This window comes from Trichogramma pretiosum, unplaced genomic scaffold (assembly GCF_000599845.2).
Source record: "Trichogramma pretiosum strain Unisexual culture from Peru unplaced genomic scaffold, Tpre_2.0 scaffold76, whole genome shotgun sequence".
NCBI classification, from domain to species: domain Eukaryota; kingdom Metazoa; phylum Arthropoda; class Insecta; order Hymenoptera; family Trichogrammatidae; genus Trichogramma; species Trichogramma pretiosum.
Window position 1 is genome coordinate 381,563 of NW_019640848.1, and position 15,637 is coordinate 397,199.

The following is a 15,637-nucleotide window of genomic DNA, read 5'->3' on the forward strand; positions in this document are numbered from 1 at the left end:
TTATAATAATTAGTAATAATCATTTTTCCTTGATTGTATTCAAACTAATTAGTTCAGTCTTTTATATGATTTTTGAAACTTTTGCATGATTAGAAAGTTTCAAAAACTGTTGATATAAAATTCAATGTTTTTGGTTGGATTAACTAAAAGTTTTTTGTCTACGACATCTGTTCAAAAGTGATTAAGGCACTCTTCATTCATTTCCAAGGAACACTCCTTAGCTCCCAATTTTGATCGTCATTGTATGTACAGTGAGCTATCACAGGATTTTGATTATCATCCGCAGATCGTTCGAGGCACATGCCAGATGCGACGTGCTTCAAAACTTTATTCTGTGCAAATAAAAAAGGTGTCAATTCGATTAAATAAAAGATTCGATCAAGACCATTGTAAAAACATGTATAAATTGACGAACCGTGTCATCGTAGAACCACGTCTGACCGGGCGAACCGTTGCAGGTCATCAGTTTGACTTTCGGCTTGTGTCTGCTCTCCTTCTCAGAGATGTCGAGGCAGACACTCTCATCGGTCTGTACGAAGCCAGTTTTGGTCATAACGAACATCTGGGCAAGGCTCGGCGGCGCGATGCAGTCCTGCTGGCTGACGAAGCCCAGCGGCTGCGAGTAGCCGCCCTTCGACAGTGGCCTCATGAGACACTTGCCCGACGAGCCGTGAACGATCTGGCCGAAGAATCTGTCATCCTTGGGGAAGAAATGGTCCGGCCAGACGTTGTCCAGGTACCACTCGAAGCTTTTGCACTTGAGACGCTCGCGCAATTCCAATCTGGCTCTTACTTGCTGCTTGTCCTTGACTCTCTCTGCCTCTGTGAAATTTAATCCACAAACTCGTCAAATATTATATCAACAGCGGCCTTGATTATAATCATCAGCGATGACGATACTTACGAGGATTGAATTTGAAGTAAAACTTGCCCCAGTCGTCCATCCATACGAGGGCGACCCGGGCGAGATTACCGTAGAGAACGTCGTCAACGCCACCGGGAAAGGTGTAGGGCGAGGACTTGCGAAAAATGTGGCCGACGTGGGAGCAGGGCGCGATCTCGACGCTGCCGCCGCACTGCCATATGCGAAAGCTCATCTCGAGGTTCTCGCCGCCCCAGATGCGCATCTGCTCGTCGTAGGCGCCGAGCTCGTAGAAGTAGTCGCGCTCCATGGCGAACAGGCCTCCCGCCATGGCCGGAGTCTTGAACGGCTCGACGGCGCTCTCTCTGCGCTCCTGCAGCAGCAGGCCATTCAGCATGAGCCAGCGGAAGTGCAGGTCCCAGTTGAAGGCGCCCCAGTGCAGCTCGAACGATCTGTGCGACGAGAGAGAGAGAGTGAAAAAAAAGGGAAAGATTTGAGAAAAAAGCTCGCGTGAAACAAAGTCGCGAGTGCTTATCTGCTCGAGACGATTGTGCGCTTGCTCTCGGGGTCAAGCTGTGATACACGTACACACGACGCATAAATAATATGTATTATATGAGTTTGCGCAATTATCTCGAAGTCATTGAACGGTGCGTTCACGTTCGCACGACAAAAAAAAAAAAAAAGAAAAAATGTATGAAACTTTGTACGCTTCGCACCTGGTGTAGCTGAACGTATCGTCATTAATTATGTCTATGACCGGAGATACGACTCTCGTGCGGTCCTTTGAAATGGCTTCCAATAAAGGCTCCAGCCAACCTGAAACAGCATTATGTGTATAAATAAACAATTCGTTATATGCACTTGAATGCGCATCAAAGTGAGTAATAGCGTACGATGAAAGCGCGGCAGGAAGCAACCTTGCTGCTTTCGTTGCTTATTGTTGTAGCGTACAACAACAACAACAACAACAACAACAACAACAACAACAACGTACCTATTGTGCACTCGCAATGGGCGTCGAGGAAAGTCAAGACCTGTCCTTTGGCCTCCTTGGCGCCCATGAGGCGAGCGTTCACCAAACCGACTCGCCGATAAGTCCTCAGGACTCGCGTGGGTACCGGCAGCTTCGACACGTAATCGTCCAACGGCCGCTTCAGAAAGTCTGCAAAGTCGAACGAAAATAACGTGAAAATTCGTTCGCTTTATCTGCGTTATAGTAGGCGTAAGTGCGGACTGAAACTCACCCCGATCACTGTCGTCGTCGACGAGTATGATCTCCTTGAGCAGCTGGCGGGGCGATCGATTTATGACGCTGTGCACCGTGCGCAGCAGGGTGCTCCAGGCCTCGTTGTGGAAGACCACGACGACCGAGGTGTTTGGCAGATCGGCCAGGTTCGAGTAGCGAGCTATGCACCTGTTGCAGCAGAAACATTTCTTTACAATAAATAATTTATCATGATAATACATAAGCGTTCGTCGTTATAGCTGCGGCTTTAAATATTATTTCGCGCGGCAATAAAATGGAAAGAAATAGAGGAGGCAGAGAAGGCCGTTTACCTTTTTTTGCGGACGTCGGGCAGCGAGCGATTCAGCGGTATACGATCGCTGGCCAGCAAATTGTAGCGGTTTATCTGGAATAGCTGCTGCATCAGCTGAAAATCCTTGGCCGGTATTTGTACCGGCTCGCCGTTCTTACCCTCGTACGGGCGCGGATCGAACATGTTTTTGTTCATCAAATCTGAGAAATTTAACGAGTAGGTTCCGTTTTAGTATCGTTATAATTCGAGTCGCCCGTAAATAGAGAATAAAATTTCGTTATTATTATTTGTATACCTTTAGTGATGTTTTGCGATTGCTGCAGATCCATGGAATTGCCGACGTAGTGACCCACGACCACGTGCACGCCCCGCTTGTCGATGTACTCTTTCTGTCCATCGGCGAGTCTGGTTGGAAAAACAAAAATAATACAGCTCAATCGTGATTTATCGCGTTTTTTTTTACTGTTGCGGTATTATGTAGCTGTGCTCTTAAAACCCCAGGAATCGTGTGCGCGATAATCGGCTTGAATTTACGATGCGTCACTTCCACTTTGTAGTTGTTGTTGTTGTTTTCTTCTTTTGAAATACTGCCTAACTCAAAGGATCGAGGAAGTGACAATAACGATTTTTACGCCGATTACAATCTATAGAAGCTTTTACGGGGCGGAAGCGTCGAACAACGCAACGCCTGCAAGCCTTTTAATTCCAAATGAGAGAGAGAGAGTCGATCTCGAAAATGAATACCAGATATAAAAGACACACAGACATTGTTTACCTTTAAAATACAGACAATATAAAAAATTGCATCTCGACTTACTGAACGTGCACGATATCGCCGACGGACTCGTAATTGCGATCCTCGTAATTGGCGCTGGCTCCGTTCTTCGTATTGTAAACGAGCAGCAGGCCGAGAAACAGCAAGCCGAGCAGCAGCGCCGGCCAGACTCGGCATATCTTCGTGGGCCTCGGCCACATGATGCAACATGTATGGATATATATGCACGATTACCAAGTGACGACGAACGATTTTGGTGAATCGTCGCGATCTGTCACGTCCACGGATTCGGCGAGATGCGACGTTTTACGACGAGGCCTACGCGAGCGCGACATTCGCCGGCGGGTACAAGATCAGCGCGACGATGACAATCGCGTTGGGTAGTCGCTTCTTCGTCGTCTTTTGCACTTGCGAGTTTGACTTGGAGATATGCTGCTGCTGTTGCTGCTTCTGTTGTTACTCGCTGTCTCGTCTTCCTCTTCTGTATCAATTTGACGGCTCATCGTTCGTTTGCTGTAGCGAGCACAGAATTCTCCAGTCAACGTCTCGTGCGCCTGCAATCGAAAGACAACAATGACAGACGTATATAAAAATTAAAAGGAAAATTTATATTATTATTCATCTCGCGGTCGATTTCATCGATTGGCCCAGTTTTAAGACGATTGCGTCGCATAAACTCGTTCTAGATTTGCGGTGTTTGTACATGTATTTCGTGTATTTGATGGTTTTTACATATTGATAAGTGTCTATATAACGTAATCAGCTGTCGACGCGCGAGCACGTGACACTTGAGAACGGTTGTCAAAAATGGCTAACGTATAATGCTCTTTACAGTAAACACGTAGAGGTACAATATGCAGGCTCATGCAATTACATCGACGCGCGAGAAACAAAGAAAAATTTTACTCGTTCAGCGGATGCGCTTATAGTGGTACCTACAATATGGGCTTAGTAGTAAAAGAACTACCGTGGAATCGGTAGTGCGCGTTTGCAGAGAAACTCGAAGCAAGTCGAAACAAAAGAATATACCCGCGCGCTAGTGCCAATAAACTGGCCCAAGTCCAGGAAATGCAATGGCGATTCGATTTTATGTGTATAAATGCCGACAAGCAAACATATATTTGAGGCGCGTCACGTGTATCAGCCGCGTTATTACATATCTATAATATAGTTATAGAAATAAGTTCTGGGATGTACATTATGCGCTATGGGACAATAAACTAATCTCGGTCAAGCGCAACGAAGCGTTTTATATACTACGCTCGGCTTGTCATATACGATCGATTCCGCCGAAAGTGCAGATTATTTTCTAGCTCGAATTTGAAAAACAAAATTATTTTTTCAGTCTATAGAAACTGTTTGTCGATGATTTTTACATTGAATTATCAGTGACTTCAAGAATAAATAAATGATTGAGTTTCATAGCGAAAGTAAATATTAATTTTGTTATCGATTGTTGAGACTCGATCGAAATTAAATTTTTTATTTATGGGACCGAAATAATTTAACAAGCAGCGAAATTTGCGAAAATCGCGAGGAACTTTTGTAAAGACGCCTAAAAACTCTGCAAAAATATATAATAGAAAAAGAGGCACTTTTGGTGGAAGCAACCATATGCACTTCTCGACGCGAATAAATTTATTTAGATATAGCCGTCACGTGTTGCGCGGTCCCTCGCGGAGCCTGCACAATATCAGCATATAGTAGAGATGCATACAGACAATGCATACACACGTACACACACAGGGAACAGACAAGAGCGAATGCAAATAGACATCCTGAAAACGCTGCACACAGGACTTATTTTTTTGTTCTACTCCTATGCTCGCCGCTGCTGGATTACATTTTGCATAAGACACATAGGCACACATACACACACAATGGGGATAGATAGCATCCGACTCTATAATATACATGTATGTAGCACAGGCCCGCTACGTATTGAGTCATTGTTGTTATCACGTGTGTATGTGTGTGCAGCTTGTAATCGCAGCGCTACGATCTTTTCCGATGCCATTATTATATATTCTCGCGTGAACTCCTACTATACATACACGAGCGCGCGAGGGAGACTAATTGATCGGAAAAATCTTCGATATTGTTTCCTTGTCTCTGTTTTTTTATAACGCGCGCGTTGACCCCGTGTCTCTCCGTCGTGAAAGGTGAAAAGCTCGCGCGAATCATTTCGGTAGTGCGCGCGCGCGCGAGATAAACCGTTACGTATAATATGCGCCATATAGGCTGTGAGAAGGTTTTTTTTCTCTGTAAACTCTGACGTATTGTGCCGGCGCGCGAGACAATGAAAATTAATATAATGAGCGCTTGATTAATAAAAAGGAAATCGAAAAACGCCATTAACTGTGAAATAATAAGAACGTAACGTTTCCTCGGAATGATCCAGCGAAATACGCGTGTATGAGTGTGTAATAACGTTTCGGCGATTTCAATGGGGCCTCTTGAAACAGATGTAGCGTATTGTACAAAGTTGGAAAGTTGAAGCTTTTTTTTATTAATTAACAACAAATCATAGCAGTTTTCTGACTTTTTTGATGCCGCGATAAAAAAAAATACAGAGGCGTTTTATGAAAGTCGTATTTTTCATATTATTCTCATTTGTGCGCGGGCGCTTATTCGATGTTAATTGTGCTCGAAAGTTTCTACGTGTGTCTTACGCTTCGTAAAATTCAACGATTTGCCAAACTGACATACCGTATCTAATGTACAAACACGCGAAATGTGTACGATATATATCAATGTCAACATAGGCGATTTGAATGAAATTTCTCGAGAAAAAAACATATACTTTCACATTATTTTCTTCTTAATGCGTACGTAAACGGACGAGTTTTGATTTCAAAGACTCGAAGATTGAAATGGTTCAAAAACGTTTTATGTCTTTTCTATTTGATATGTAACAAGTGTCTTCGCTTTGTACTTTTCCGAGTATTCTTTTGGCGGCATTTTGAAGTGATATAATCAACTGCTTCTCATAGATAACGATGTGAATACACTTTTATTTAACTCAAATACTTTCGATGCAAGCGAAACTAAATCAAAAACGTTTGAAATACAATTCTAAGCAAAAACATTATTTAAATTTTGCAAACTTAATTTTAAATGAAGATAGAATTAAGCCTTAGACGCGCTTGATGTTAAAAAAAAATTCCTCGAAAAAAAAATTCATTGAGCATTACAAACACGAGTTAAAAGCAGCAATTACGATACTCGACAGGCAAGTTCTAAATTACTGTATATAATACGACATACATAGCGCACACATAGTAAACCGGTTGCAATGAAGCGTATACACAATATAACAACTCTTTTGCGTGCTAAAGACGTCTGCCCACCTGTTCCCTCGGATGTGCGGTCATTAAAAAAAAAGAAGAAGAAAAAATGAAGACACAAAATTAGCCCGGACGTCGCGCAAGATTAATGTCTACAGCCGAAAACACGTCCCCGCGCGTATACATTAGTATAATATGAGGAATATAGTAGAGTTGCTCAGCTGGCACGCTGGGCACGTAGTGTAACTGTATGTACTATACCTTTACACCATACAACGACAGGTAGTAGAGAACTTTTTTTCTCGCTCGTATCGTCGTTATATTTTATATACCAACATTGCGAGATCGAGCGAATCGATCTGAAATCATACACAAAAATATACTGTTCCGCTGAGTATTGAGCAACGATAAATGCATAATTCGTTTATACGTAATAAGGCTGCACACCCACGGCGTCAAAGCTCGGGCACCCACGCACAGCACGCGGCCGTGAATCACAGTGATTTTACACGCGCGCGTCCTGATTATTACCTCGGCTTTACAATATTATATGCGCGCACTGTATATCGTACTTTCACTCTCGGGCTCTCGCGAGACAGCTCGCACACGCACACATGCACACATATTTATAACACGCACTTGGCAAGACTCGGCGTCGTACAAGGCGGTATAAGAGTCAAGGGCAATAGGAAAGGGAGAGAACAAAAAAGAAATTAAAAAGAAAAAAGGGCCGTAACGCGCGAGAGAGGCACACGATATTGTGTCGCGCAAAGCGTGTGTTTATATCTCTACAGCGGAGCTGCCAGCACGCTTATAAGCTGTCAACGCTTTATACAAGTGAGAGAGAGAGAGAGAGAGAGGAGCGAAAAAAAAGAAGACAAGATGAAAACGCACGAGTCACCCATTGCCGAGAATGCCATTAATTAAGAAACTGCGCTGAGCTGCTGCTGCTGCTGCTGCTGCTGCTGCAACGACGATGGATGATACTCGAGGACTTTTAGCTTCGCAGCTTAGGCTGCTGCACTGCACTCGGCACTGTACACACACACTGCGCGAAATTGCGAAGACGACGACGACGCGCGGGCCTCGACGGCACTCGGCGGAATGCGCGGCATAGGATATAATACAGGATAGGTATAGGTTCGCGAGCGAGCCGCCACAACTACACACACATAGGCATGTGTATATGGCTGATTCTCTATTAAATCATTCTTTATTCCAAGATCCTTCTTTTCAGAGACTTAAAAGTGACTGTTTTAATAAAACAATGGTTTTTGTTATGAAAACCAAATTTCTAGCTTTAGCACCCGTAATTTTGTAGTTTTAGGAAAAAAATCTTTCATCCAATGTTTACTAAAGAATTGTCCCAATTTTCTAGAAAAAAAGAAGAATATTCCAAACGAGCTAAAGCACGTTGGCAGCTTCCTATTATAAAAGAAACATTAAAGTTAAGATCTATAATATAGCTTGAGTCTAACTTTCATCATTAAAAAAATTGAAAGCGATGTATTAAAATGGCAACTGATACCACCTAAGTTTTGATTGTAAACCGCCGAGGCTAAGATTTTGAAGAACTATGAAAATCGAGAGTGGACAAAAAAATTCATATCAACTCATTTTTGGCCATTCTCATATGATATTGTACAGTCGCTCGGAGGGGAAAGAGGGAAATTTGTATTGGGAAAGTTCCCTAATTTTTGTAACCACGTAACATTACCTATTCATTCAGTCATTCTAGGAGTTCGTTCAGGAAGGATTTGTGAAAAAGACAAAAAATGTTGATAAAATAGCTAAATAGTATTTTCATTAATTTATAAAAAAAAAATTCGACGGAGAAACGCCATATAGAATGAAAATCGCACAACTACAACAGCAGCAGCTCGTGAGCTCGCTCCCTTTACCGATCGCGCACGAATCTGACGTCACTTATTATATAGCCAGCTTGGCTGTATGTACAGTCGGTGTATGTGCTGTACACACCATACCTACACGTATATATTAACTCGCACACCGACTTTACTAGGCTGATCGTGCTAGTGCGCAGGAAAAGAGTGAGGGAACGAGTAAGAAAGATAAAGCAAGAGAGAGAGAAAGAGAGGCAAAAAGTTTCTGTTCTATAGGCTCGGGCGCTCGAGAAAGAGAAAAGAGAGAGAAATCCCTCTGTGGGAATATAATGATCCTGCGGAGGGCTCTCGCTCGCTTCTATGTAGCTGTTTTTGCATCTAGTGCGCGCGGGATAATCGTCTGCCTGGAAGTGAGCTCGGTAGCAGCGGCACTAGCTCTTGGAATGCAATCCAGCAGCTATATAATATAACCGCGAGCTTATGTATACTAGCGCAGCTCCTGCGACGTCTGGGCGGTCTTATAGCTACACAGACAGTAGAGTATTACAGAACGTCGATGATGCCGCGAGCGCAAAATGCCGATCGCGCGTCAGACGACGATCTCGGAATCGTCGCACGTGCTCGACCCGTATAGAAACTCTACTTCTTCTTCTTCGTCTCCTCTCCCTCTGACTGTTTTTCCTCGTACTTTCCACGTAAATGCTTATATGTATATATGCTGTATATCGTCTCGAGTTGGGATCGATGTCGCTGCCGCAACACGCGGTGCGGTGGTCATCGACGCGCGAGAGTAGCTATATATCGCTACGACGAGCTAGGCAAAGAAAAACATGTGCGGCACAAAAACCGGCAGAGATGTCGGCTTTACATATAATACATAGCTTCACGCACGAGCTATCAAATGCATAAATAATAAATAAATAATTTTTCTCAAATATAATAAAATTAATTAAATTGAATTTTCAAGCATACTGGATGGATTATCATAGTTTTACACACGAGGTATGAAACGCAAAGTTATTTAACTATCTAATTTGCTTGAGCTTCGATTCTCTTTGACAATTCGATGGATTATTGGCATTTTATTGAAATAAAAGTTCATACCGAGATCAAGATTTTAGTTTGTAATATTAGTTATGTTTGAGAAAAATTCATAGTGCAGACGTTTATTTATAATAGAATAATGAAATAAAACTATAAGTTAAAGAATAAAAAAAGAATGAAAGATCAATTTCGGAGTTTTAAATGCTGCATATACATTATACACCTGTAAAGGGCTGAAATCGACGCGCAGATCGATTCGCCGATATTCGCGCATCTTAACGTACGCGTCTCTGCTTATTGTTTACATATTTGCGTCAACCATATACGTATACGTTCGTGAATGGATTAGTTGTACATGTGACATTAACGCCGAAGCGCGTGCAGTGAACGTTCACAAATATAAACTGAAATCTTTCTTCGTCGATCTTATAATAAATGTGTAAAAGCTCGTATCGAGCGATCAGAGTGCCTGTGTTTGTTATTCATAAAATTTGTTATCAAATTGTTATTAAAAGTTAAAAAAATGTTCATGGTCATATCGATCGGCGCGCATTGCGTCGGCAATCTAGCTGCTTATTTCAACAAGTTCGTTCGTATATCGTATACATGTGTAACGATTTTTCACCCTGACTCTATATGTACATTACACATACATAAACAAGCAAAATCTCGACGTATTACAGATCGCGCGAAAATTCAACAACTTCCGTCGGTAGCGGCAATTTGTCGGAGCACGAATACGACGCGTCGCAGGACGGCTCGTCGTGCGTGGGCGCCGGCACGGTGCAGCGATTCAACAACAAGCCCCGATACACCCACTTCATCTCCATACCGCTGAACGAGCAGAGCTTGCAGTGGCGCATGCAGGACTTTCAGAGCGACGCCATCGCCTACTGCGCCGTCGACTCGCCGAGTCTGTCCTATCTCTTTCAGAAGCCGGAAAAGCTCCACCTGACCGTCTGCATGCTGTCGGTGCCGGAGGAGAGGCTGCAGGAGGCCCTCGACGCTTTCAACCATTGCAAAGAGAAAATAATAATGTGAGACGTGATTACGACGAGGCGACGAAATATATACTCGACTCGTGCCAACGATTTTAATGAACGAGATCGCGCGTGATTTTTCCAGGCCGCTTCTGAACAATAATCCTGCACCCGTGCTCGATTTGAAGGGGATCGGGACGTTTCCGACGAATGCCAAGAGGGCTCGGGTCGTGCACATCAATGCCATCGACAATACCAAGACGATCGATAAGTTGATGAAGGCCGTCAGCGATTACTTTTTAGATTTGGGTAATTTGTTTCATTCTTGATCAATTAAAGAGAAAAAACAAACCTTGCTTTGACCCGAAATTCTGAACTGACTGTCATTTTTAACGATTAGGTTTAACGAGGAAAGATAAAGTTTATTCGAAAATGCACTTGACAGTGATGAACGCTAGTTTCACCAGCCGAAGGTCGAAAAAACGTCATTACGTTTTTGATGCAAGAAGAATTGTGCAAGTAAGTCAATTGTTGTCAATAGTATTTTAGCCTCCGAAACTTTTGCAATGAAAAACTACGCTAAATTCACCTTCTCATACCACACAGCGTTACAAAGACATAAACTGGGGCTCCGTCCATATTTCGATGCTGCACTTCTCATCGCTGAAGGAGAAGGGCCCCGATGGATATTTCCATGCCCTTGCGCATATGAACATTTAACCATAATATTTATTTTACTGAATTGTAAAAAATACTTTTTTTGCAAATCGATGTATAAATTCAAGAGGATTATTAACGTTATCGCCAGATTGAAAAAATATCTATAATTTTCGATGAATATCTAATAAAATGATGAAAATATCCTATGATTTTTTTAAGATATTTGCATCATTTACATTGACATTTGTCAATACGCATGGATTTTTCTCAAATGGATAACGACAAATTTTAGTTTATTTTAATAAGTCAAATGTTTTTATATGCATACCTTTGATGGTTTATGATTTTATAATATTTTTTACAATAAAAAGATTAAAATACATGTCCATGATGGTTAGTGTATGTTTTTTGACCAACTGATAAATGCCAAAATATAAGAGAGCGAGAAAAGAAATTTAACGTAGGTACTATAACTCACCTTTGTATCACCTTTGTAAAGTATGTATAAGTAAAAAATGTAGCTCTCGCCATTATTTTGCATGAACAATTTCACAAAGAGTTTTAAAAATCAAAAGTACACACAAACAATTTAACAATCAACTTTTCTTTTTACTTATTGCGTTTAGCTGAGTGCAGACTCTTTCCGCCGCGACAATGACAACAAGCAGCTCATTCATGATGATACTCACTGCAGCTTCGCGAGCTGCCGACTGCCAATTGCTCAGCAACAGCCAACAGCCAAGCATTCGCAAGCAGAACATAATCGCGATAAGTGAGGTTAACGATGTATCGCGAAACTGCACAGTGGACGCAACACAAGTGCAAATAATTTTTTTCGCTTCGGTCAGCTCATTGGTACACGCCCAAATGATTCAATCATCCTGATTTTTTCAAGTTTCAAAGTAAAAAGTTTCGAAAAACCGTTCAACTGCTGTGCAAAAAATTGAAAGAATCAAAGTGTTGACTAAATAAATTTCAAGATGACGTTTTTGGAGTGGCGTAGATTTAACTTTTTTAGCATACAAGAAGACAGTGTTTTTGGAAAAAATGTTCCAGAACCCTTTGGCGACATTCAAATAGTAGGAGCAACCAGTGGAAATGGCTTGCTGATCATAGGTGATGTCATTGGGTTTATACACATGGTTGACAGATTTTATGAAATAACATCCTTTAAAGCTTACGAAAACACATTGACCCTTGTGCATCAAATTTCAAATTGCCCATATCTCTTCACAATAGGTGAAGATGAGCCTGGATGCAATCCGACGATTAAGGTCTGGAGTTTAGATAAAAAAGACAAGCAAGGAAATCCCTTATGTATACGCATAAGTAGAGCAATACCTAGTTATAAAGCTATTGCAGCTACAACATTGTGCGTTCATTCAAGTTTAACATTGATGGCTGTCGGTTTTGAGGATGGATCAATTATGTTATATAGAGGAGATCTTACAAGAGAGAGAAAAAACAAAATAAAAGTTTTGAAAGATTCCAATATGAAGATAACAGGATTAGCCATTCATGTAGCAGCTAAGCAATCTTATTTGTATGTGACAACAACAAATAATGCATATTTGTACAATATTACAGTCAGAGACAAAGAAACAAAGTCATTATTGGATGATTTTGGGTGTGCTCTAAAATGTAGTATATTTGCTGAATCAAAGCAAGATGGTCAATTTATGGTTGGACGATCTGATGCTATTTATTGCTACACACCTGATGGCAGAGGTCCTTGCTATGCAATAGATGGAAAAAAAACACTACTCAAATGGTTTAGAAACTATTTAGTTATAATAACAGAAGGAGTAGAAGCTGCTAGTGGGACAGTTATTACACCTAAATTAGATGCTCAGCCAGGAATTGTTAACAATACAATTACTATTCTTGATATTCAAAATAAATTTATTGTGTTTGCTGCATCTCTGCCGTCTATTGAAGCAGTTTTATCAGAATGGGGTGGTCTATTTGTGTTGAGTGGAGATTGTAAATTATATCGCTTAGAAGAAAAAGACTTGCAGTCAAAATTGAATCTGCTTTTTAAGAAAAATTTATACGACATTTCAATTAGAATAGCCAAAAATCATCATTATGATGTTGAAGGATTAGCAGATATTTTCCGCCTATACGGTGATCATTTGCACTCCAAAGGAGATTATAATGGTGCTATTGAGCAGTATGTTAAAACTATTGGAATATTGGAACCAAGTTATGTAATAAAAAAGTATTTAAATTCTCAGCATATAGATTATTTAATTATTTATCTACAAGCCTTACACAAACAAGGGCAAGCTACTGGAAATCATACAACATTATTATTAAATTGTTATACAAAATTAAATCACTCTGAAGAATTAAGAAATTTCATTATGACAAAAGATCGAAAAGTTGATTTTGATGTTGAAATAGCCATTAAAGTATGTCGTCATTGTTCTCCAGAAGATGCACTGATGTTAGCCCAGAAGCATGAAAAACATGAATGGTACCTTCGCATACAAATTGAAGATAAGGCTGAATACAAAAAAGCTTTAGACTATATAGGAACTTTGAAATTTGAGGAAGCAGATTTAAATATGAAGAAGTATGGCAAAATTCTAATTGAAAACATTCCTCATGATGCGACACAATTTTTGAAAGTTCTTTGCACTAAATATATTCCAAATAATTCTAATGAACAAGTAATGGAACATAATGTTGAAAAGGCTGACCCAGAAGATTACATTCATTTATTTTTAAATAATTCTGAACATCTTATTGAATTTTTAGAGTATTTGATAAAAAATGACAATGGTGTAAGATGGAGTACATTAGTATATAATACATTGATAGAACATTATCTTCATGGCTGGTCCAACTCAAATGATGAGCTATTAAAATCTCAACACGAACAAAAAATTATTCGTCTTTTACAAACTTCTCATGCCAGCTTTGACAGAGATCAAATATTAATACTATGCCATCAACATGATTTTAGAAAAGGAGTTTTATTGCTTTATGAAGAAAAAAAATTGTATCAAGAAATCCTACGGTATCATTTGCAAAAAGGAGATCCTGAAAAAGTTTTAGCAACGTGTAATAATTTTGGAAATCAAGATCCTCATTTGTGGGTTCAAACTTTATGGACTATAGCGTCAAAAAATATGACTTCTTCTAAACTATTATTGGATGTTTTGGATCATATTGCCAAAGAAAAGTTATTAGCTCCATTGACTGTGCTTGATGCTTTGTCAACTTCTTTAACTAGTAACTTGAAAGACATTCGCCACTATTTAAATAATGTTTTAAGTCAAGAACAAGAGCAAGTTCAAGCAGATACAGAATTAATTGAAAAGTATAGAAGGGATAGTAAAAATCTAAGACAGAAAATGCATGAAATAGAAAATGATACAATTATTTTTCAAGGATCAAGGTGTAGTGCTTGTCATCATCAATTAGAATTACCTTCAGTGCATTTCCTATGTAATCATTCATATCATCAGCACTGCTTTCAAAGTTTTTCAGAAAATGAAAATGAGTGTCCTGCATGTATGCCTACAAATAAAAAATGGTTAGATATAATTAAAGCACAAGAACAGTCTAAGGATTTCCATGAAACTTTTCATTGTTTGATCGACAGAACAGAAGAACCATTCTCGTTGATTGCAGACTATTTTGGTCATAATGTCTTTAAACAGATAATGGTAATAGCAGAGTGGCAGAAATCACAAACTATTGCAAAAATGGTGAATGATCAATGTGATATGCAAATGTATGATTTTCATAAGTCAGAAGTAGATTCACAATACACTCTGAAGGAGAACAAAAGTACAAGTAGACCAATTGAAGTTGACAATATAAAAACTTATCAATCTACACTAGAGCCTCCTGGAAACCCTTTGAAATTATCAACAACTCCGAGAAGTCAACATTCAAACTTAGAGCAACTTCTATCTAACTCTCCAGGATCATCAAAATTAAAAGTTGACAATTCAACTTTAAGTACATCATCTGCTGAAAAGAAATTTGTTTCACCAACTGCACCAATGGAGCCATCAAATCCTTTTAAAGAAGATTATGATGAATCAAAAAATCCTTTCGCTGATGAATTTGAAGATGATGATCCCAATAATCCATTTTTTAATGATTCATAAGTTAAAAAATTATATAATATCAATTGTTTATATTTACCTAGTCATATGAGAATTAAATATTTTTATATTGTTTGAAGCAATGATTTAGTCATTAATGTTATATGTTGTACAGGTAATAATCCTTTTTTAAATCTAGTATATAATAATAAATTACTTTAAGAAAATAATTAATTATTTTTATATTTTCAGTTTTGTTCACATAGCATTTGTCTCAATGGAATGACTTGAAATTATTTGTACTATTTCTATTTTGTAAATATATTTGATACATGATTTTATGAGATATGCAGCTGATACTACTTTTTTGTACAGAAATGTCAAATTTATTATTTTTTGTAACTGTGATAATAAAAATAAATGTAAAAGAAAAAAAACATAAAAAAAATGTATAATGATTCTTGAAAATACTAAAAAATCATAGAATATGCAAATTTTTATTAAAATGTTTAAACTTGGTAATTTTTTAAAATGAAGGATTGTGGATTGCAAAATGTCAGGAACTCTAAATTTGTTTCAA

The 15,637-nt window shown here is 39.4% G+C and overlaps 3 protein-coding genes across 4 annotated transcripts; 2 read left to right on the forward strand and 1 right to left on the reverse strand.

Annotated features, from left to right (window-relative positions):
- Window positions 1-97: 97 nt before the first annotated feature.
- Window positions 98-11,670, reverse strand: LOC106655765 (polypeptide N-acetylgalactosaminyltransferase 1-like). Of its 2 annotated transcripts, none has more exons than XM_014376318.2 (10): window positions 11,472-11,670; window positions 3,221-3,732; window positions 2,699-2,808; window positions 2,423-2,603; window positions 2,110-2,279; window positions 1,860-2,027; window positions 1,582-1,681; window positions 905-1,314; window positions 416-822; window positions 98-332 (listed from the first exon to the last, which is right to left on the reverse strand). In XM_014376318.2, the coding sequence occupies exons 2-10, from the start codon at window positions 3,376-3,378 to the stop codon at window positions 198-200; spliced, it is 1,839 nt and encodes a 612-aa protein (XP_014231804.1). In that variant the 5' UTR covers window positions 3,379-3,732; window positions 11,472-11,670; the 3' UTR covers window positions 98-197. The 2 variants fall into 2 exon arrangements, with proteins under 2 accessions (XP_014231804.1, XP_014231805.1); XM_014376319.2 differs by lacking the exon at window positions 11,472-11,670 and adding an exon at window positions 7,360-7,548.
- LOC106655767 (activating signal cointegrator 1 complex subunit 1-like) lies at window positions 9,695-11,297 on the forward strand. Its single transcript, XM_014376320.2, has 5 exons — window positions 9,695-9,938; window positions 10,037-10,390; window positions 10,479-10,642; window positions 10,734-10,852; window positions 10,940-11,297. Exons 1-5 carry the CDS (start codon window positions 9,877-9,879, stop codon window positions 11,051-11,053), a joined length of 813 nt encoding a protein of 270 aa, XP_014231806.1. The 5' UTR covers window positions 9,695-9,876; the 3' UTR covers window positions 11,054-11,297.
- A 41-nt stretch (window positions 11,671-11,711) lies between the features above and the next one.
- On the forward strand, window positions 11,712-15,479 carry LOC106655764 (vacuolar protein sorting-associated protein 11 homolog). Its single transcript, XM_014376317.2, has 2 exons — window positions 11,712-15,232; window positions 15,310-15,479. Exon 1 carries the CDS (start codon window positions 11,974-11,976, stop codon window positions 15,118-15,120), a length of 3,147 nt encoding a protein of 1,048 aa, XP_014231803.1. The 5' UTR covers window positions 11,712-11,973; the 3' UTR covers window positions 15,121-15,232; window positions 15,310-15,479.
- The last annotated feature ends 158 nt before the right edge of the window (window positions 15,480-15,637 follow it).